We start from the raw sequence: 22,484 nt of genomic DNA, 5'->3' as shown, positions 1-22,484 counted from the left end.
AAACTTCATTAGTAATTTTAATTTTGCCACATCCTGTGGTCCTGTGATCTCGCCCTGCCTCCACATGCTTTCGATATTTTATTACCTTGTGAAGCATGTGAACTCTGTGACCCACACGCTATTCGTGCACTCCCGCCCCTTTTGAAATCGCTAATAAAAACTTGCTGGTTTTATGGCTCGGGGAACATCACGGATCCTGCCGACATGTGATGTCTCCCCTGGACACCCAGCTTTAAATTTCTCTCTCGTACTCTTTCCCTTTATTTCTCAACCCAGCTGAGACACCTAGGAAATAGAAAAGAATCCACATTAACCATCGGGAGCGGGTTGTCCCAATAGAGAACAGCAGCTTCCTCAGAGGATTCACAAACAGCACAGTCAGACTTTTGGCTTGTTTGAAACCAGTAACTGAAAGAAGACACTACCGGACCTGAGGATCGCACAACTCCGGGCACGTCACCTCATGCCACTGATAACAACCAAGCGTCACGAGGCTTTCAATGGCCCCGAACTCAGCCAAAATCCACAGACCTCTGAACCACCAGCAGCACGAGGACAGAGTCGGGGAGGTGTGGCTGGACAACAGCTCATGAGGCAGAAGAGCAGTGTCAGAGGTGTCAGCTGAGCACAAACCCTGTCTGAGGCCATGGTGACTGGCGACAGCCAGGCAGTGGAGGGCCTTGGAAGCTGAAGGGTGGCCTTGGCATGGACTCTGGTCCTTGGGGGGCAGGCTCTTGGGTCCCAGTTCTGCTCGGGGTGGTCCTGTGAAGCACTAGACTCCTAGCGGGTCATCAGGGAGGGTCTGACAGAGCTGGACAGCCCAAGGGTCATCAGGGCTCAGAGGGTCTGAGGTTATGTCAACCTGGCCTGCCCCAGAACTGCAATGCGGAGGGGTACTGCTCTCGGCCCTAGTGACACACACTGACGCTTTGCTGCCAAAAACCTTTAATATGCCCTGGTCCCAGGCTGTGTTCAGCAAAGCGGAGACAGCAGTGCTTCCAGCTTCATGGTTCCCAGGCTCAGGTTCCTCCCGGGGGAGGCGGGAGGGCAGCCCTCACACCTGGCACCCCTGAGTGCCATACTCCTGGAGGAAGTCGTTGAGCTGTGCGCAGGCTGCCCGCAGGCGGGTGCTCCGGCACTGGCGTTCAGAAGGCATCTCCTCAATCCAGCTATTCGAGTCCAGCAGGTACTGGGGGCTGTAGGGGGGAAAGGGGCAGTCAGCAGGGCTCGGGAGGATGGCAGTTGGGAACAGAGAGCACAGGCATCTGGCTTCTGAAGGGCAAGGCCTAGGTGGCCAGGCATGGGGAGCGCAAGAGACTGAGGGGATCAGATGACTCACTGTCCCTCGAGGTCATAGGTGGCCCCATCCAGACCCATGATCAAATATTCTCTCCCAGGTTCCAAGCGAAGGCGGCAAGAGGCTCGAACTAGGAAGTTGCGCGTCTGATTAACAGTGGCCTTGACATCCTTGGCTGCGGGGATGACGTGCACAAAAGGGGTCAGGGGGAAGAGAAGGTGCAGGGCGAGCCCAGGCCAGCAGCTCTGTGTAGCTCCTCTCATTCCACCTTTGCCACCCCCACGGAGAGGTACCACTGCCTCCCTATTTATGGCCAAGCCCAGGGCTTCTGACACGCCGAGGGGATTTTCACACTTCCAGATGGTCAGGTCCTCAGCCAGACCTTAGCCTCCCTGTCTCCCCCCAGCCCTGCCCGCCTCTCCGGTTCGCTGCATACTGAAGTGCAGGACTTGGGTGATCTTGGTCTCAAAGAGGCGGAAAGCCGCTCTGCTGTCTTCTCGGAGAACCTTAACCTGGAAGCCTAAGAGGGGGTTAGGAGAAGGGAGAAAGGTGAGTTACTTTCAGGCTGAGAGGGCAGGAAGTTGGTGTCAGAGCAAAGAGGCTGCATGCATGACCTGTAAGAGGGGCAGGCTACACCCAGAGAGGCCAAAACAGCCAGTCCCCGAGGGAGGGTCAGGCCAGGGCCTCGGTGGGAAGACTGACCGTACTCCACACGGGGGTAGTAGCAGGCAAACTTCATCCTGTAGCCATCCTCGTCCTGCAGACCCCGCTCCAGGGCGCGACGCTGGCGAGGGCACTTCCCTGAAGTCGGGGGCCCCGTCAGACAGTGTGGGGGATCCCCGGCCATCTCGCCTCCACTGCCCCGCCCCAGGCCCTCAGTCTCACCCTCAGCACACTGGCAGACTTCAGCAGAACACAAGGTGGCCAGGAGTCTGCTTTTACTTGGTGCCCCATAAAACACAGAACATCTGCGCTCTGGAGAACAGAGAGGAGTTAGGGCACGGGTCCCTCTGTTCTGCCTCCTCAGTCCCAGGGAGCCCCAGCACTTTCTGCCCCCCACACTACCCCAGTGTCCACTGTCCCACAGGAGGGCACCTATGCCACAGCTCTCCCGAACTCCAGGGTGCCCCGCAGTGCTCACCCGGGTTGTAGTAGTCGTACAGGGCAGCGCTGGCCGGCTGCACCAGCCCCACGGGAACTTCCTGCACAGCCTCAAAGCCCACGCACTCCCGGGAGGTGGGGACCTGGCCCAGCGTGGGGAGGAGAGATGAGGGACCCACTCCCTGGGCCCTGCAGCCCCCTATACTGGATTTCCTTGGCCTGTTTTTGTTTGGTTCCTGTTGGCCTTCTCTCCAGTGTCCTTCACATTCTGTTACCTTCCTACTCAGAGAACTCTCCAAGCTGCTCCGCAAGGTCTCTGGTGACTTCACTTCCCAGAGGGTGACCTTGCGCCAGTCTTCACTGCCCCAGGCCCTCAGCAGAGTCTTGCATCATGGACATGTTCTCTGTGAGACTGTCCCTAAGCTAAGGGTTAGCTTCTGGAACACCCTTGCTTCTGAGCTGGTCATTTCTTACGTTCTCTCCTTTGGAACTTGCTTCCTCAGTGCTTCTCTGTGGGGGCCTCAACCACTCCCTGCCTTCCACTAAACCACTCCAGGCTGATGACTCCCAAACGGCACTTGCAGCTCCATCTCTGCATTAGGGTTTTGGCAGGACCTGTAAGTTCTCCAAGGCACTCTGTCTGCCCCGAAACCCACTCACCCTCCTGACAGCCTCAACTTTGTCATGGATACAACTGGGTCCCCCTTTATTTGCCATAACCTAACTGCAGGTTCTGTCATCCTGCCTGACCCCCCGACTCAGGTTCCAGGCCTGACCCCTCCTCACGCCCACGCGGGCCCAGTCCACACGGTGCCGTGCCAGTGTCTCTCCTGAGCTGGGCTGCCGCGCCGTCCGCTCCCTCTCCGGGAATCTTGCTGGCTGTGTTTTCCATTGTGTTCAGCCCAGATGTGTCAGCCAGGCTTCCCCGGCTGATGGGGGCTGGCCCCTCTGCACACACTGGGTAGGGGTCTCCCTGACCGACAAGCAGCTGGCTAATGAAAGCCACCACACCTTTCTCACATTTTCTCTCAGAGGTTACAGTAAATGTTCAAAAAACATTTTGAAGTTCGGGCATGGTGGCTCTGGCCTGTAAACCCGGTACTTTGAAAGGCCTAGCCCAGAGGATCGCTTGTGGCCAGGAGTTCATGTCCAGCCTGGGTGACAGAGCGAGATCCTGTCTTTAATAACTAAATAAAAATGTTTTGAAGGCTATAAGAGGGTTGATAACTATTTTAGTCAAATAAGGCCGCGAAAAGACAAATACAACTGTCATCTAGGGCCACCATCACTTTGTAAAAGAAAATACACTTTAATATTAAAAAAAAAAAAAATAGGAAGTTCAACAAAAAAACAAAGGCAGCCCCTCAAGCTGAATAAAAGCGGCTTTACGAAGCATCCCTCTCAAGCCCCGAGGGTCCCCGCTGACTGGCACCGGCCCCTGCCACCTGCAGGTCTGCCCCTTACTCTGCTGTGTCTCACAGGCTCACATTCTCGTCCTTCTCGCTGATGACATCAAGTTCCCAAGAGCACCGGCGGCTAACACCGCTGTCTCCTGAGAAACCTCCTAACGCACACTCAGTACACCCAGTGCCATCGAGTCCCTTCCTGCGTCACCTCTCCCCACTCACCGAGTCAAAATACAGCAGGATGTGGGGCCCCTCGGTCTCAAAGTGACTCACGTAACGGTCAGAGAGGGAGGTCAGCTGTGGAAAAGGGGAGGTGGTCACAGGTCACAGGCCCTGCACATGACAGGGCTCAGCACCGGGGCAGAGGGGGTTGCCCTGGGGTCTGACCACACCTTCTCTAGGTCAGCACGCAGGGCATGGAATCCACTCAGGAGGGTGATGTCCGCGATGGCCATGCCAGACAGCCCCACCTTGCCGTTCCGCCTGTGGAGAGATGTGACCTGTCCTCCAGGTTCTGCCTGCGCAGGCTCCAGAAGCCCAGCCCCAGCCTGGGTCCTGCCCTCCCTCCCCTGACCCAGGGCAGCTCCCGGTGCCCACCAGATGCACACGGTGTAGTGCACCCTGGACTCCTGCTCCTCCACCACCTTGGGCGCCTCCCTCCTGCGGCGGTTCCTCCGACCCTCAAACAGCTGCAGGGGTGTCACGGGCTGCAGAGGGACACCTGGGTCGTCCCTGGCTGGAAGCTCATCGTACTCATAGTCCTCATAGTCCTCGTTTGCTTCCACTGCACAGGGAAGCATTGTGAGGAGGGCTGGGATGGCCACCTGGCTCCCTGCACCAGCCCCTGCCAGGCCCCGAGGCCGCCCAACCCCCACACTCACTCGTGTACTCGACGTGGCCTTTGACTGTCACTTCTATCTGCAGGTCCTGGCAGGTCGTGTTCTTCATGTCCAGGACATTGTAGATACGAAGGACCTGGCTCAGTAAGGGGCAGGGAGAGGACGCAGGACATTTGAGGCCACAGACCTCTCTGGTACCATACCTAAGGGCATCTCCCCGGGCTACGGGATTTGAGGCCTTCAGCCCCTTTTCATCCCCGTCACTGCACAGGCAACACTCACGAGTGGCACCAGATTTGCCACAGGCGCCGGGTGAGACAGAAAGGTAAAGAAGCAGGCCCGTGTCCCCAGAGGCCAACACTCTAGACTGTACTGGGAAGAGGCTGGACTGAAAAGCTCAGGAATGGCTTCTGGTCAAGGCTTGAAGGAGGAGAAAGAGTTTGTCTTGTGGGCCAAGAAACAAGGAAGGACGGGAAAGGCACGGGGATCTGTGTAGGCAAGATCCGTCTGGCTGGAGAGGTGGGCAGAGGCCCAGCCTGTGAGCCATGGGCAGAGGGTGTGACTTTTCCCCAAGGCTGATCTGGCTGGGGCTTTTGGAAGGTCAGTGTCACTGCCGTGTGGACAGTGGATCAGACAGGGGAGTTAAAGAGAAGTTCCAGGTAGGGAGAACGTCGTCTTAGCACAGAATCTAGGATGCAAGCACCAAGGGCCACAGGCAGCAGGGGAGCAGAGGAGGAGTCACTAGGGACATAAGGACAGGCTTGGGAGAGGGGCCACTAACACGGCCTCTGGAGTAGTGGCCGGGCTCCTGGCTGGCAGGGGTTCCCATCAGCCAGACAAGAGACACACAGTGAAGAAGGGCTTTGGGACACGCCTCGTCTGAGGTGCTGCGGGAGTGGGACGAGTGGGGCCCGTGGTTGAGGAAGAGGCCTGGGCTGAGGAGTGGGATCCGGGGCCATCAGCACTGAGGCAGGTAAAGGAAACAACAGGTACCCAGAGATGAGGAGAGCAAGCAGGGGGAAAAACACCCAGGACGGAAGCACGGGTCGCCAACCCTGAGGCGTCTGCCTCCTTCCCCGGACCGTGCGCCTCTGCCCACAGGCCTCTCACTTCACATCCGTCTCCTCCGCCAGTGCCCGGCCCTGCCCCTTCCCGGGCCCTCACCTTCAGGGTTCCTTTGCTGCTTCCTCCCACCTTCACATTGATCTTGCTGCCCAAGGAAAACTTTCAGCAACAGGAAAGGGAAGGCAATGTTAGAAGGGCATAAGCAAACCTATTTTCGCGGCTCCAATAACTTGTCTCCTTCCTCAAAACAGCCCCACCTCCTCTCCCCACCTCCCATTTCCACAAAGTCTATACCAGCACGTGAATTATCTCACTTCAGCCTTCTAACAACCCTGTAGGGTAAACTCTGCATATGTTACCAAGTGAGAAAACTGAAGCTCAGAGCTCCAGGTCACACAGGCATGAAGTCAGTCTTCCCCCAGGGACCCCAGGAAGAAGTGCTGCGGGGATTCCACGGATGGGAGGGTGGGGACGGCTTCTGACCTGGCCACGAGGCCCAGGTGTCCTGGCCACCCCGTGAGGGAGAGGTTCACCAGGGAGTGGTTCACCTGCAGCTCCTCCTCCAGGCCGCGAATCTGGCGGTTGTTCAGCTGTAGTGCATGGGACCTGAACCCATTGCGGCCTGTGGAGCTGAGAGTCACATTGAGTTCCCTCTCCTCGGTGGTGTGGGAGGCAATCCAGTAGGCAGACAGGGCATCCAGGGCAATCACCGTGTCCTAGGGAGGTTGGGTCAGGACTCAAGCGCTTGTTCTCAGGACTACCCACCCCCAGAGCCCGGGGGCGGCCCCTACTTGGGTACTGCGGAATCCCCCTTGGAAGCTGCCCTGACGGGTGAGCCAGGCCGCAGTCTGGTCTGCCATCTCCGCTTTGCCCTCGTGAAGCAGGAGGTGCAGCAGGGCGTAGGCTGTGGTTTCAATCCACAGGGCTGGGGCCTGGGGCATGGGGTCGGCTGGGTTGCGAGGAGCCAGCGTGGGCGACACGGCATTGCTCTGAGAACTAGTGACTGAGCCCCAGTACAGGTTATCTGGAAGTGAAGGGAAACCACAAGTAAACAAGAGGGCAGGGAAAAGAGCCTGGTCCCTTGGCCCTTAGTCACTCCCTGCTGTGTTCTCCTGATTCTCCCCCAACACACCCATGTTTACACCTTCATTCGTCCTCTGAGTCTTCATTCAGCCTCTCCCTCTGGGCACACTCAGGGATCCTAGGGTCCCCTGGGCCTCAGGCTCACTGCCAGGAGCCCCTCGTCCCTCACCTCCAGTCTCCTGGGCCATTGCCATGAGGTTGTTGTGGGCAACATCCCGCAGGTCCCCGGGAGCCTTGGTCAGTGTCAGGGCATAGGCCGTGATGGCAGCTGCGTGGGCACCCAGGAGCCCGGCACTCGCTTTCTCCCCCAAAAATGAGTTTGCCTTTGAGATGGAGGCTTCCTGGAAGAAAATAGAATGAAGGTCTGGGGCCTGGACTCCTGGGTTCCTGCAGAAAAAAGGGGAGAACTGGGGGCCAGCAGAGGGCAGAAACGCCACTGTCCTTACCACTCTCTGCTTCAATTCCTCTGCACCCTCGTCCTGGAAGACGGCCAGCCCATGATGAAGGGCGATGGTCACAAAGGCTGTGAGTGCCACAGTCTCATCACTGCCCACCAAACCCCCCTAGTGAGGGGAGAAAAGAAGATGTCAAACAGGAGGGGGAAGAGGCAAAGAGACTCCTCCTACAGGTGCCCCTCAGGCCACCCCAGCATGCCCGCACCTGCATGTTCCTGTCTAACACTGGACAGGGGTCTTGGAACGAGCCATCAGCCTGCTGCTGGGACAGAAGCCACTTAGATGTCTCCTGCAGTTTCTCAGGCAAGCCTCCTACCTGCTCCTGGGCCAAACTCAGGACCTTCAGCACAAAGGCTGTGAGCCTGGAGGGAGGAAGGAGGGTTGGGGATAAGGACTTGCTTATGGCTACGCCCACGCCCCAGGTACCTGGTTATTCCCCCTCCCATTGTACCAGCTCTGTCCCGCCCCTGCCCAGGCCCTGACGCCCTCGGAGCCCTTGAACCCCTCCCCCAACCTCACCAGGTGCTGCTGCCCCGTGACAACCAAGCCGCATAGGAACCATCTGCCTTCCGAAACTGCTGGATCCGCATGTAGCCTTGGAGAGGAGAGGCGGCCGCTCAGGTGACACTCACCCTTCTGCTGTTTGAACCCAAGGCCATGCTCCCCATCCCAATCAGGGGCCCCTTTCTTTCCCGCTGTAGGCTCCTGTGCTGTCCATCTTCCAGTAACTGTCCTTTCCTGGCCCCCCTCCTGCTTGCCCCCACACCCAGAACCTTTCTGGATCAGATCCACAGCGTGGTCCTTGGTCTCGGGGGGCAGTGCGCTCCACTGCTCTGTCTTGTCCAGGTAGCGGGAAGCAGCCAGTGTCGGAGCCAAGTAGATCATGGTTTGCTCCCCACAGCCTTGAGGAAGCTTCAAGAGGGAGGCCACGCCTCCTGGGGACAAGGCCCCCTCAGAGCCCAAAGTGTCCAATGGATCTGAGGCTACATGGGAGGGAGAGGGTGGAGGTCTGAGGCTCCGCTTCAGAGGCTCACGGGGAGTGGGACCAAGCAGGGATCCACAGGTCTCACATGAATCTGAAGGTGGCCACTGGGAAGGGTCTAAAGGGCACTCCCACCTGTAACCCTCACGTAGCTGTTAAAGTCCCCATCAGGGATCACATTGGGATCAGAGTTGCCAGGAATTTCCAAGGTCCGGCCTCGGTGGTCTGGGGAAATGAGGGAAGTTGGCAGCCTGTCCTGCTGTCCACATCCCCCACCCCCTGTACCCACTTAGGAAACCGATGGCTGGAGGTAGAGGGCCACTCACCCAGGGGGTTGAGTTCATAGACCAGCTCCTCTGTATGGATGGCCCCTTCCTTCTGTCTCAGGGAAAACATGGTTGTGGAGTCACACAGGACTACAGCCTGCCCTGCCAGTGCAGACTCCCCCAGGACTTTGAGTTTCAACTCCAGGGACAGAGTTGGATCAGAATTGTAGAAGACGTGAGTAGACCAAGGCATTGATTTGGGTGTTGGGCCCCTGGCCTGGCCAGCAAAGACAGTGCTGAGGGTGGAGGACAAAGCTAGGGGCCGGGGACTTGTATTCAGGGGTGCTCCATTCACCTCAATCTGCAGAACCTTAGACACGGCATCTCCCACAGGGAAGTCAAAGGACCCTCGAGCCACCACCTTCAGGGACACAGCGGCGGCTGCTGTGGGCACCACAGAGAAGGCGACAGGCCGGGCAGAGCCCGCAGGCACCAGAACCTGCTGGGCCAGCCCTCCGCCCCCAGCCAGGCACAGCCCCTCCACTGGGGACACGTGGACGCTCACCTGAGGGGAGGAAAACGAGGACGGCCAGAGTCCCGGCCCGGTTAGACTCCCCACCCCTCACTGGACCCTGGCTCCCCCAACCCCTGTATGCTCAGGCTCCCTCAGGACCTCACAGTCAGGTTTCTATCCAGGTAGTTATAGAGGACAGGCCGCAGCTCCAGCTGCTCAAAGCGGCGGACAGACATGGGCAGGCGGAGGTGCAGGTGGAACTCGCGGAACACCCGCAGCTGGACTGGGGTGGCCACACATAGGCCTGAGGGAAGGGAAGTGTGGGTGGAAGGGCAGAGATCAAAGGGGCCATCAAAGCTTCAGGGCCGCAGGAGGGAGGGGCGGGGTGACCCAGCTCTGTCTCAGTCTGCCTCTGCCCTCTGGCCCACGCCAGCTGCACCGGACCCTCTTCCTACACTAAGAGCAAAGGGAACAGGGAGCTGGGGTAGAGGGAAATGGAAGCGGGGTCACCTGAGGCCCAGACAGGGTCACCTCACCTTTGGTTTTGGACAGGCTCAGGCCGTGGATCTCCCACGTGGTCAGAGAGTCGGGGAGCCACAGTGTCAATCTGTGTAGGGAAAGGCAGAGAAGCTCCATCATACCCTGGGCTGGCCCCCAGACACAGCCAGAGACAAGGCTGGGCCGGCAAACACTCTCACATTTGAAAGCGGTCCACGGTTTCCACTCTCCAGAGCCAGTTCTCTGGGAAGAAGCTGCGCACGGGAATGTCATCCTCATCAATCAGGTCCTCCTCCTGCAGGATCTCCAGGGCTGGGGGACCACAGTGGACGGGAGTGAGGCGGGGGCCGTTCTGCCTTTCCAAGCACCGCCACCTGTGCCCTAGCCCCACCCAGCCCCTTACCTCGTTGGAGGCCCACCTGGCCCCTAGTCCTGTTCTTGCGCAGACTCTCAGCAAATTGGCAGCAGGACAGGAAGGGCTCCCGGCAGTCCGGCTGCTGCACTCGGGCTGCCCGCTGCTCGCAGGAACGCCTCATGGGCAGACGTGTCACCCCATCCTGGCAGCAGCGCTTGGCTGTTGGGGAAGCATACTGACCCACTGCAGGGCCGGGTGGGGGTGAGCACAAGAGGACAAAAGGGACATACACCTCAGCCCCCGCCCAGACCCCTTGAAACCAGCAACATAAGAGAGGGCGGTGGAGAGAGCTGCCCACCCTTCCACTTGTAATCCCGGAATTCGGATCTCTGGCCCCAAATACCACACATTGGTTCAGCAAAGAGGTGAGGGGTGGAGAGGCAGACCCCCAACCTTGATCCCACGTGGAGACCCCAAGCTGCTGCCTAGGCACCCACAACTCACATTTCTCAGTAATCGCCTTTTGGAAGTTTACGTTTCTCTTTCTCCGGGTTGTCTTCTCCTTGGGACAGCCCAGTCCTGGTAGAGAGCAAGGCTGCAGTCCAGCCATCAGGCACTCGGCCTCCTCCCCTCCCCGCCTTCCCCCGCCCAGCCCTTCCCGCCCGACTCTTCCTACCTGGCTCCCTCGGGCCCTTCCTCCTTCCTTATCCTCCTGCCACCCACTCCCCTTCCTTCTCTGTTCTCACTCTTTCTGGAGAAGGTCCACTGTTCTCCATCAGAAAAGGCCAGGCCCGCTGCCTGGAACACCTGAAGGGCACTGTCCCCACCCCCAGGACCACAGCCGAGATCATAGCTGTTCATAACTTCAAAGACCTGCAAGAAGAGGCAGGAATGCTAGGAGCCAAGCATGGCTGATGGGGCAGGACCGAGCACTTGGCACAGGTGAGAGGGCAGTGCATGGAGGGATAGGAAAGGATACAGAGCGAGGAGATGGAGACCACAGGGACAAGTGGGGAAGAGCCTGGGGGAGCCCCAGTGGGATCCAGGGGCTTCGCCCAGGACTCAGGGCAGCAGGGGGATAAGCCACGGAGGGGTGGGAGGGCTGGGGAGAGGGTCTGGACAAACCTTGCCCATGTTGAGGGGCTTGTGGGACTTGCTGCCTGCAGCATACAGAGCTGTGTCCAAGGCTCCCAGCGCCACCAGGGCTGGGGAGTCAGTTTCTAAGTGGAGCTTCACGGACTCCCCGTTCCGGTATTCCTTGGCACCGTCCACGCTGAGCTCCAGCTGGCAGGGGCCGAAGGCGGGGGTGGTCAGAGAGAGAGAGCGTCCTTCAGTCCCAGTATCGTCACTGCCCCCCAAGCTAAATCCATGCCCTGTTGGCAATCACCCCGTCCTCAACCCCCTCAGCGCAAGTGCCATCTCGCCTGATCCCAGTCACCTTCCCCTCGCAGGCCCCAGCCTGGACATCCACTCGCAGGGAGTTGGCCACTGGGTGGTCTCCATGGTAGTAGAAGGCCACAAAGTAGAAGGAGGGTGCCAGGTGATGGTCCACAAACACGGAGACCGAGGTCACGGTCCTCTTGGGCTCTCGATTCATGAACACGATCTGCCCTCGGGATAGGATCTGGGCCCAGAAGGGGAGGGACAAGAGTGGTTGCCTCTTCATGGGACAGCCCCAGCCTTGAACCCCCCAGTCCCACACAGAGGGCTCTTCCCTGCACCCCAGTCCTCGACTCCCCAGCTCATGCACACCATGTAGTAGTAATGAGAAAAGGTGGCCCCACTGCCCACGGCTCGCAAGTTCAGGTTCAGAGTGTCCCCAACACGAGGAGGTCGAGAATCCGGCCGCTCAATAGACAGAAACCCGGGACCTCCTGAAGGTGGGGCTGCCACAGTGAGCCTGGCTATGGCTGGATAGGGGGAGCCTGCAGATACCTGGAGAGAGGGGCAGGTGCAAATAGGGTAGTAGCTCAGAGCCAGGCACCCCACTTTCCCCCCAAATCAAGCCATGGATCCTCGGGACCCCAGCTCACCCTCCTCCCCTTCCCCCACCATCTCCCAGGGGTCCGAGGAGTCCTACCGAGAGCTGCAGCTCTGAGATGGTCTGAGGGATAATGATTGGAATGCTGACTTGGCCGCTCCCATCTGTGTTTTGTTGAATGTTCTGGACTTCAGGAACAGACCCAGGAGAAGACACTGTGGCAGAAACTTTGACAGGAATGCCAGAAGCTGGGGAGCCTGACATCTCACGGACCAAGGCCTAGGTAGGTAAAGGAGGGCAGGCCAAAGAGAGTTGTCAGACCCTGAGCCCTCCTAACTACCACCCCCTCCCTACTCATCCTTCCCCTCTAGAAGAAACCTGCAGCAGGAAGGGGGCCCCAGGCACAAGGTGTCGCTTGGTCTTGCTAAGATCCAAGGAGAAGGGAGATGACACAAAAGACCAGGATGTGAGCTCTGCCTCCTCCATCTCCCCACCTGCAAAACAAAGGACAGAGAGAGGTGGGGACAGAGCCCAAGAAGAGAGGGACAGGAGGATAAATGGTGAGTGGCTTGAGTGGTTCCCACCCACAAAACAGTGAGCTCCCAGGGCGCAAGCCGCCATATTCCTTTCTGTGTTGGGAAAAGGACTTGTCGGGTATCTGTATAAACTGGCCATAAGAATATGGGAGAATAAGTTGTGGAAAGCCACAAGAGGCCTCTGAGGAGAAAAGTCTCCTAATTGCCATGCTCAGAGCAAGACCCGCTCTCTTATCTGTAAATACTGTGTTCAAGGAGAAAGACCCTCCTTTGAAGCATTGGAATATGGGCAGATGTGCAGGCTCCTAGTTAGGCCCGCTGCCACTAGCTACTCTCTGATGAGTTAAAGATATGCTGTTTGAGCACAAAGGAGATTCATTTAAACTGCTATTGCCATAGATTATGCCTGTGAGGCACTGCTATCCTTTCACTGTTTTGCCCTGAACATCTTCTTCTTAGATCTGAGTCATTGTACTCAATAGTGTGGAGACCAGAGCTCTGAGCCTTTTGCAGTCTCCATTTTGCAATTGGCCCCCTGGCCCCCTACTCTTTATGAACTCTTAACCTGTCTCTTCTCATTCCTTTGTCACCACTGGACTTCATGTACCCTATGGGTGGTGTTGAGGCTGGTCCCCAACATTGTGGCGCCCAACGTGGGGCCCAAAAGAATTCGGTGAAGAAACGCTCAAGCGTGTAAAACAGAGGACCAACGAACAAAGGACTCCTAAGGACATAAAAGTTTTAACCTCTACAGGTAAGCAGGACAACCAGAGAAAACTAGGGACACAATGCGAAAAACTGCAAGTAAGTACATCACGTATTTGAGCTTGCTACGGCAGCTCTTGAAGCATGGTGGGGTAAAAGTTGATATAGAAAATCTTATGGATTTGTTTCATGCTGTGGAACAATTTTGCCCTTGGTTCCCGAAACAGAAAATTTCAAAATTAAAAAAGTAAAAAAGAATTGGAAAGGACCTTAAAAGAGCATATAGTGAAGGAAAGGAAATTCCTTTGTCTGTTTAGTCAGTTTGGTCATTGGTGTGTGCAGCACTGTAGTCTTTTCAGAAAGAAAATTAGGCTGAGTCAGAGGAGGAGAGAGAGGAGTTTGATAATCAGAACTCTGAACCACCTCTACCTAGTACTAACAAAAAGGAGAGTCTGAAGGTGATTTATGCCAATTTCCCCAGTCTCCCTAAACCTGCTCAAAAAATTGTTCAGCCCATGGTTCTTCTAAAGGAATGTCCAGAATGGCCGCCACCTCCTCAGCCAAGTGAGTGCACGGGGAGGGAGCCCGAGACTCAGCTCACCAAGACTCGGCTCACCTCTCCCATTATTGCCCGACCCCACAGTTCATTATGGAGATGGGGCAATTCAGGTTTGCCCTGCAGTTCATTACGGTGAAGGAGCAATTCCCCTTAAAATGGATGACCCACCGCCCGTTTGGGTCGAACAGTGGCCTCTTCCTAAGGAAAAGTTGGGGGTGCTTTATAAAATACTTAAACTACTTTTAAAAAGGATATTATTTCACCCACTTTCTCTCCTTGGAATTCCCCAGTATTTGTAATTAAGAAAAAGTCCGGTAGATGGCGCATGCTGACCGACTTGCCAGCAGGTCAACGCTGTAATTGAACCGATGGGAGCTTTACAACCCTGGCTCCCATCCCCCACTATGCTCCCTAAAGACTGGCCACTTGTTATTATAGATTTAAAAGACTGCTTTTTAACAATTTCTTTAGCAGAGGCAGATTTCAAAAATTTGCCTTTACCATCCCTGCCATTAATAATAAAAAACCTGCAGCCAAATATCGTTGGAAAGTTTTGCCCCAGGGTATGTTAAACAGTCCCAAAATTTGTCAAACTTTTGTAGGCAGAACTATCCAGCCTGTTAGAGATCAATTTCCAGATTTGTGCAGCAAAAAATAGAGACCAACTTATTCAATGTGATTCATCTTTGTAAAAAATTACAAATGCTGAATTACTTACAGCACCTGACAAAATTCAAATAACCACTCCTTTTCAGTATTTGAAAATATAAGTACAGGATAGAGCTATGAAGCCTCAAAAGGTTCAAATTAGAAGGGATCCTTTCAAAACCTTAAATAATTTTCAAAAATTGTTAGAAGATATTAATTGGATTTGGCCCACTTTAACAATTCCTACTTATGCTATGTCTAATCTTTTCTCAATATTGAGGGGAGATTCCAACTTACACAGTAAAAGAGAACTAACACCCAAGGCCATGAAAGAGTTATGAGTAATTGAAAAAAAAATTCAGCAAGCCCAGGTCAGTAGGATTGTCTCAGACTTGCCTTTACAATTCATTGTGTTCCCTACTTCACACTCCCCAACGGGGGTTATTGTTCAAAATGATGATTTAGTTAAATGGTCCTTTTTGCTACATAATACCATAAAAGCACTTACAGTATACTTAAATCAGATGGCAATTCTAATTGGACAGGCTCATATACGAATTATTAAACTTCGTGGCACTGAGCCCAATAAAATTATAGTTCCAATAAATAAAAATCAGGTTAAACACGCATTTATTAACTCAGTTACATGACAATTTAACAAAATTTGTTGGATGTATTAATAATCATTATCACAAAAATAACACTTTCCAGTTCTTAAAATTACATGGATTCTTCCAAAAATTACTTGTGATGCCCCTTTGGAAGGAGCCATAGCTATTTTTACTGGTGGGTCTGGTAAACATGAAAAAGCAACAGTCTGGTGGAGACCACATAATCCAATCACTTGATCTGAATTTACTAACATTCAGAGAACTAAGGTTATTCTGTTTGTTTATTTTAAAACTTTTACAGCCTTAAGTTTGCTCTGGAGCCCACTGTGTGTGCTCTTTTTCTTCAACTTCAGCAATTACTAGACCAAGGTACACATCCTATTTTTATTACACACATTCGAGCCCACACTACTCTGCCTGGCCCATTGGCTTACGGCAATAATCAAGCAGACCTTAAGGTTATGACATCACTGATTGACCAAGCCACCCAATCACATCACTTTTTCAGCAAAATTGGAGAAACTCATCTAAATAATTTCAACTTACACAGAGGCTGGCTAAACAAATTATCCTACAATGACCAGATTACCAGCTCACAGTCACATCCCCTCCTCCAACAGGTATTAACACTAAAGAATTGGAACCTAATCAGTTGTGGCAAACAGATGTTAAACACATCCCTAAATTTTAAAAACTAAAATACGTACATATATCAATTGTTACCAACACTCATCTAATTATTACACATTTTAAAAAATAATAATAAAGTTTAAAAAACTAAAAAAGACAAAAATCAAAAAATAAATAAATAAATAAATAAAAGTAAAAAATTTTAAAAAGTTATAAAAATGTACTTTTAGTAAAAAAATTATAAAATACGAAAAGACAAGCCGGGCGCAGTGGCTCACGCCTGTAATCCCAGCACTTTGGGAGGCCGAGGCAGGCGGATCACAACGTCAGGAGACCAAGACCATCCTGGCTAACACGGTGAAACCCCTTCTCTACTAAAAACGCCAAAAATTATCCAGGCGTGGTGGCGGGCACCTGTAGTCCCAGTTACTCGGGAGGCTGAGGCAGGAGAATTGCGGGAACCCAGGAGGCGGAGCTTGCAGTGAGCGAGATCGTGTCACTGCACTCCAGCCTGGGTGACAGAGCGAGACTCCATCCCCCCTCCCAAAAAAAAAAACATTAAAAAAATATTAAATTGTCTGTAAAAGTCATAAACAATTTTATAAAAATTTATACAAAAACAGTTGTATAATTTATATTTTAAAGGTCTAAACAAGTTTTAAAATGATAATTGTAAAAAATTCTGGTGTAAACATGTTTACTAAAGTTAGAAAGGTAACCAGTTTTTCTATAAACTAAACATTAACAAAAACACAAGTTTTTCTTAAAATAGTAACCTGCTCTTTAAAAATTGTAAAAAGTCTCTGAACACAGACACCACCCCTAAAATTTCCAGTACCAGCCTAAAGACTACGTCCTCATCAAAGGATAAAAAAGTTTAAAATTTAAAAAAATTCGAGCCAGCCTAAAAAAACCCTACAGGAACTACAGCCTCAACAATACGACTTCCACAAACAACACAGGCCCCAGATGTTATACTACAATAAAGAAAGTCTAAGCCAAATAATTTATTCATTTTTAATTCTCTCACTTTGCCTACTGCCTATACCTGCTACACTCTATTAAGTTCATACCTTAAATCCACCTTTCTTCTGCCCTGTTACTTTAACGAACACCCCCTTCTCAGTTTCTAAGAACTGCTTAGCTGAAATAAATTAACATACCCCAGTGGCATTCCACATTAATAACATATAGTAAACTAAGATGCCAAGTAACACTACAGGTCACTCTTTAACTAAAAAAAAATGTTACTAATTATACTCACGTTTGTCTTCCGTTATTTACTAATGCTAGAATACAAAGCCAAAATAAAAACAGTGACTTCCTCACCTAACAAACCTGTGGCTACAACAGCCCAAAATTATACCTATTGGGCATATGTCTCATTCCTCCCTTTAATTAGGCCTGTCACATGGTTAAAACCCCCAGTTGAGGTTTATGTTAATAATAGTGTTTGGATGCCTAAGCCTACAAATACTCACAGGCCCTCTCACCCAAAGAAAAAAAATGTTAATAAATGTGTCCATAGGTTATTAGTTCCCCCCTCTTTACATAAGGCCAACTATCGGTTGCCTAAAAGGCTACCGACAACATTGACTAGTTAAAATTCCAGGTCATAATCAAAGACCAGTATCCTATCATTTATTTTCTGGATGGAGCCCGGATCATTCACAGAGTTCAATTCAATTAAAACAGTTTAAGCCCCCAAAAAAGAGGTGCTGACAACCTCAACAATGGTCAAAGGATTTTAAAATATTAATCTTTAAAAATTACATATCTGATCACACTATGGTACTACAAAATAATTCCTATGAAGTTATCATTATTTGGTCCCCTAAGGGGACCTTTACAGTTAATTGTACCAATCAAAATAATAAATACAAGACAAAACTAAAACAGAAACTATACTATCAAAAAGATAACACTACTTACACTGAAAAACGTGCTCATTTTCCCATAATTTGGATCAATTTTAGTACGGCCGGCCCACATCCTAAAATAATTAATCCAATAATAGGCCCTAAACACTCCAAATTATGAAAGTTAATAATGGCCCAATCTTGGGCCGGGCGCGGTGGCTCAAGCCTGTAATCCCAGCACTTTGGGAGGCCGAGACAGGCGGATCACGAGGTCAGGAGATCGAGACCATGGTGAAACCCCGTCTCTACTAAAAATACAAAAAACTAGCCGGGCGAGGTGGCGGGCGCCTGTAGTCCCAGCTACTCCGGAGGCTGAGGCAGGAGAATGGCGTAAACCCGGGAGGCGGAGCTTGCAGTGAGCTGAGATCCGGCCACTGCAGTCCAGCCCGGGCTACAGAGCAAGACTCCGTCTCAAAAAAAAAAAAAAAAAAAAAAAAAATAATGGCCCAATCTCATATTTAAGTTTAGAAAAAACTATATTATCTTTTAAAAAAAGGTTAAAAACTTCAATTTGTGTATCAGTTTTCTTCCAACCAAATGGTGACCATTCAGAGTTGTGTCAACCCTCCTTTTATGTTAATGGTCAAAAATATTGATATTCGACCTAATTCGCAAACTATGCCTTGTCAAAACTGTCACCTTTTCACCTGTATTAATTCCACATTCAGTGTAAAAACATCTGTGTTACTGATAAAAACTAAAAAAGGAGTTTCGATACCGGTTTCCCTCAATAGACCTTAGAAAGCCTCTCCTTCCATTCATATCGTCACAAATATGTTTTTTAAAAAAAAGTATTTACCAAAACAAAGAGATTTATTTTTACCCTTATAACAGTCATTATGGGCCTTCTTGCAGTCACAGCTACTGCTGCGGCTGCTGGAATTGCTTTACACTCCTCTGTTCAAACTACAAAATATGTAAATAGTTAACAAAAAAATTCCACAAAATTGTGGAATTCTCAGACCCAAACAGACCAACAACTGACAAATCAAACAAATGATCTCAGACAGACTGTTATTTAAAAGGAAGATTGTACAATAAACTTGAAACATCAATTACAAATACAATATAATTGAAATACTTCTAATTTCTACATAACTCCCTGTTTGTATAATACTACTAAACATCATTTAAAAATAGTTAGACATAATCTAAAAGAAAGAAATAAAACTTCAACATTAAATATAACCAAATTTTCAAAAAACAGGTTTTTAAAGCATCTCAGGCTCATCTAACTCTCCTGCCTGAAACTGACATTCTCACTGGACCTACTGATAGACTTTCAAACGGAAATCCTCTTAAATGGATTAAGACCATTAAAGGATCAACTATTGCAAATTTTACTTCAATGTGTATCTGTTTATACTGTTTACTTTTAGTCTACAGATGCAAAAGACGCTTCTGAAAACAGACCAAACACCACAAATAAGCCATAATAGCAATAGCGGTTTAAAAAAAAAAGGGGGGGGTGCATGTTGGGAAAAGGACTTTGGGGTGCCTGTATAAACTGGCCATAAAAATATAGGACAATAAGTTGTGGAAAGCCACAAGAGGCCTCTGAGGAGAAAAGTCTCCTAACTGCCATCATGTTCCCATGCTCTGAGTGAGACGCGCTCTCTTATCTGTAAACACTGTGTTCAAGGAGAAAGACCCTCCTTTGAAGCATTGGAATGTGGACAGACGTGCAGGCTCCTAGTTAAGCCCACATCCACTAGCTACTCTCCGATAGGTTAAAGACATGCTGTTTGAGCACAAAAGAGATTCATTTAAACCTCTATTGCTATACATTACGCCTATGATGTACTGCCACCCTTTCACTGTTTCGCCCTGAACATCTGCTTTTTAGATCTAAGTGATTGTACTCAATAAATAGTGTGGAGACCAGAGCTCTGGGCCTTTTGCAGCCTCCATTTTGCAACTGGCCCCCTGGCCCCCACTCTTTGTGAACTCTTAACCTGTATCTTCTCATTCCTTTGTCAACACCAGACTTCAGGTACCCTACGGGTGGCGTTGAGGCTGGTCCCCAACGTGTCTGTGCGTGCTGAGGCCCAGCACAGGACATTGAACAACACATGTCCACTGGAGGAGTGAATGAATAGCAGAACAAGCAAATAAATACACAAACTGAGCCAGGGAAAAGGGCCGAGTCACAGAGACAGGGTTGGAGAGAGACCAGGTCTCCTGGGTGTTTCCTGGTTTTGAGTCTGAGACGAGGTGGGAGAAGTGGCGTGGTGTTGGTGCTGGAGGACAGAGGGTTAGCTCAGAGGTCAGAGGCAAGGTCTGGGGTTACAATAAGGGAAAGCCACCCACCTGGAGACTCAATGATGGCTGCAGCAACGTAGAGGCGCAGCCCCTGTAGGTCAGTCATGCCCATATTCAGCTTCCCCAGGGCATCCTGGAACTCTGCCTTTGAGAGGGAAATGTGGCTCTGTCCATTCACCAGCTGGGGCATAGAAAGAAACAGGACATAGGATGAGACTGAGTCTCACCTCCCTTGCCCCTTCCCCTCCCCAGCCCCTATTCTCCTTCCTACCTTGGTCTGACTCTCCAGCCCCCGAAGGAAAGTCTTCTTACCATCCTCATCTAGGAGCCCAAAGCGCACATACGCCACCCCCTGCACTGGCTTCCCATAGATGTACCTGTCGTGACAGAGAGAAGAGGGTGGGCCAAGGGCTGGGGGGAATAATGGCCTGAGGGCAGGGAAGCAGGAGCCCATTCATACTGAGTAGGGAGCAGGACCCAGTGCTGGCGGGCAGAGGTGGGGAGGGAGGTATTACCTGGCCTGGATGTCTAACTGGATTTCATCAAGATGGCCTGGCACCGTCAGGATGTAGGGCTTTCCAGGGGTGATCTTCACCTCAAAGTTGGGAAGGACTGACCCAGGGTGAAGGGATAGGCAGGTCAGACTCTAGCTCAAAGACTCCCCTCCACCCAGGGCTGTGGCACCCATATCTCCCTGCCCTGAGCTGCACACACTATGTTTCCTCCCACCCTTATTTCCTTCAGGAAAGCAGTTGCCTGTCCCTCCAGTTTCCAGCTCTCACCATATTTCTTCACCTCAAACTGGGTGCTGCGGTTGGATTCCAGGCCATCTGAGAATCGGGCTGAGATCTTCCAGGTCCCTGGCCTGAGAATGGACAAGGAAGGGACTCAGCCCATCTGTGCAGTGGGGCACGGAGAGCCAGAGGCCTGCTTCCCTGGGCAGAGGACCGTGGGGGTTAACCAGAGGCTCAGGAGGCTGAGGGCCAGGGTATCCCGGGACGTGCTTCTGTGTGGGAGGTGGAGAGCCTAACAGGAATTGGGGTGGTGTAGCTTGGGGACAGCCCCCACACTGGCAGAGCTCACTCTGAGATGTCTGGGATCACAAAGTCATCTTGGAAGATGGACGAGGGCAGGTACACCTCCTTCTTCCGCACGCGGAGGCCGTGAGAGTTCTGCAAGGGGAGAAGTGGTCACAGGCAGGAGGTCGCATCAGTGGCCAGGATCAGGAAGACCAGAGGTCGGGGACTCACCTCCACCGTGACTGTGATGGCGTCAGTGCTCGGGCGCATCTTTTGATCCAGAGCAAAGACCCGGTACCGAACTGGAAAAGGAGGGGGAGAGAGGTGAGCAGGGATCCATGTGCAAGGGGAGAGTGGGTCCAACTCCACAGAGGGAGTGGGGGACAAATATTTCCTAAGCAGCCCTCCCATGTGGCACTTTCTTTCAGGTTATCTCACTTAGGGGGCACCAAACTCGTCCTGACAGGGCTTGGAGGGGGTTCAATGTTGAGGCCCTGGGGCTGAGACTCACCCCGCTGGCCAGGGTTGTAAATGGGCTGGTCCGTCTGCAAAAAGAGGTGCCCCCGGCGAGAGGAGAAGAGCAGGTTGACACCCTGGATGTTTGTCTTTCTGGACAGAGAGTCCTTTAGCCATGGCGACTGGGCCACCAGCTGGACCTCAGGGCCTCTGAGGAGTTGATAGAGGCCACAGCTCTTCACATCTTTCAAGGGCACCTGTCAGGAGAGGGAGACGGAGCGGGTCACAGAGCAAGAGAGAGCTGGCCAAAAAGGACAGAGACCAAGGGAGAAACATAGAAGGAGAATGCGAGGCTGGGAAGACAGGAGGGGAGGAGGCCGGTGGGAAGATGAAGACACTTACAGGACAGAGGGGAACAGGGCGGGAGCCCCACAAGCAGCAGGAGGGCGTGGGGTCTAGTTACCTGGAGACTGAGGAGTGCGAAGTCTCTGTCTGAGCTAAGGGTGAAGTCCACCTTTGGGGAGCAGGGGACATTATTATGAGATGGGTTTCGCAGGAACACTGATCCTTTCACTACCTGTCCTCGGGGCACATCCTGGAGCTGCACCCCCACCGATAGGGGGACCCCCAGATGAACCACAGAAGGAGAGAACAAGAGCAACCTGGGGAGAACAGACAGGATCAGCAGTCAGACTTGGCTCTGACCCTCCAACCCTGCTCTCCCTCACTCCTGAATTGGGTCCTGTCGCCAGCCCTGCCCCAATCCAAGCACCCAGCATCCCGCCTCCAGGACCTGGGCTTCTGCAGAGATAAGGTGAAGAAGCTGGATGCCCAGATCAGCCCCCAGAGGAGCCTCATGGCTGGAGGATGCAAGAGGGGTTAGATCCGTCTGTCTGTCTGCTACCTTCTGGCCAAGCTAGGGCTTGGGGCAGAGTTGACTCTGGACCTTGCTCCTCCCCCAGCCCAGCTAAGCTGGGAAACCACGTGACAGCCAAGAAATGCAACTGGCCTCAGGCCCAGTGTTGTGGGGGCGCCCCGGACACCTGGGTCTCCAGGGGAATCTCTGAATCTTGGCCCAGAAATAACCTTGTCCTTCCCTGTTAACCCCTCATTCCAGTGCCTGAGCACCTCCCCCTACCAGGTATATCTGTATCAGGGTATAGGTGCACACAAGCTCCTGTGTACATGGGCGTACAAAGGCCCAACATGGCCCACGAGTGCAGGATATTTAAAGGCCCTCACAAAACAGCAACACGTTTCTAAGACACTTGTCTCTTACTTTCATTCCAACACAAAT

The 22,484-nt window shown here is 52.2% G+C and overlaps 1 protein-coding gene across 2 annotated transcripts; it reads right to left on the bottom strand.

Annotated features, from left to right (window-relative positions):
- Positions 1-928: 928 nt before the first annotated feature.
- Positions 929-22,285, bottom strand: LOC103221732 (complement C4-A). 2 transcript variants are annotated; one of them, XM_073005888.1, is made up of 41 exons: positions 21,981-22,285; positions 21,651-21,849; positions 21,243-21,444; positions 20,963-21,033; positions 20,796-20,884; positions 20,495-20,577; positions 20,228-20,324; positions 19,984-20,089; positions 19,761-19,893; positions 12,221-12,336; positions 11,942-12,121; positions 11,614-11,796; positions 11,300-11,485; positions 10,987-11,145; positions 10,608-10,734; positions 10,366-10,440; positions 9,910-10,104; positions 9,707-9,818; positions 9,545-9,615; positions 9,173-9,312; positions 8,850-9,059; positions 8,555-8,606; positions 8,364-8,453; positions 8,020-8,229; positions 7,766-7,841; positions 7,452-7,608; positions 7,238-7,354; positions 6,961-7,132; positions 6,500-6,732; positions 6,257-6,424; positions 5,808-5,867; positions 4,686-4,779; positions 4,402-4,588; positions 4,197-4,287; positions 4,027-4,101; positions 2,439-2,541; positions 2,183-2,272; positions 2,000-2,098; positions 1,734-1,817; positions 1,340-1,472; positions 929-1,196 (listed from the first exon to the last, which is right to left on the bottom strand). In XM_073005888.1, the coding sequence occupies exons 1-41, from the start codon at positions 22,043-22,045 to the stop codon at positions 1,055-1,057; spliced, it is 5,232 nt and encodes a 1,743-aa protein (XP_072861989.1). In that variant the 5' UTR covers positions 22,046-22,285; the 3' UTR covers positions 929-1,054. The 2 variants fall into 2 exon arrangements, with proteins under 2 accessions (XP_072861989.1, XP_072861990.1); XM_073005889.1 differs by lacking the exons at positions 929-1,196; positions 1,340-1,472; positions 1,734-1,817; ... (1 more) ...; positions 2,183-2,272; positions 2,439-2,541 and adding an exon at positions 2,671-2,990.
- Positions 22,286-22,484: the final 199 nt, after the last annotated feature.

This window comes from Chlorocebus sabaeus, chromosome 17 (assembly GCF_047675955.1).
Source record: "Chlorocebus sabaeus isolate Y175 chromosome 17, mChlSab1.0.hap1, whole genome shotgun sequence".
Classification (NCBI taxonomy): Eukaryota; Metazoa; Chordata; class Mammalia; order Primates; family Cercopithecidae; genus Chlorocebus; species Chlorocebus sabaeus.
The sequence above is the reverse complement of the archived record's forward strand: the minus strand, read 5'-3'. Positions and strand labels throughout refer to the sequence as shown.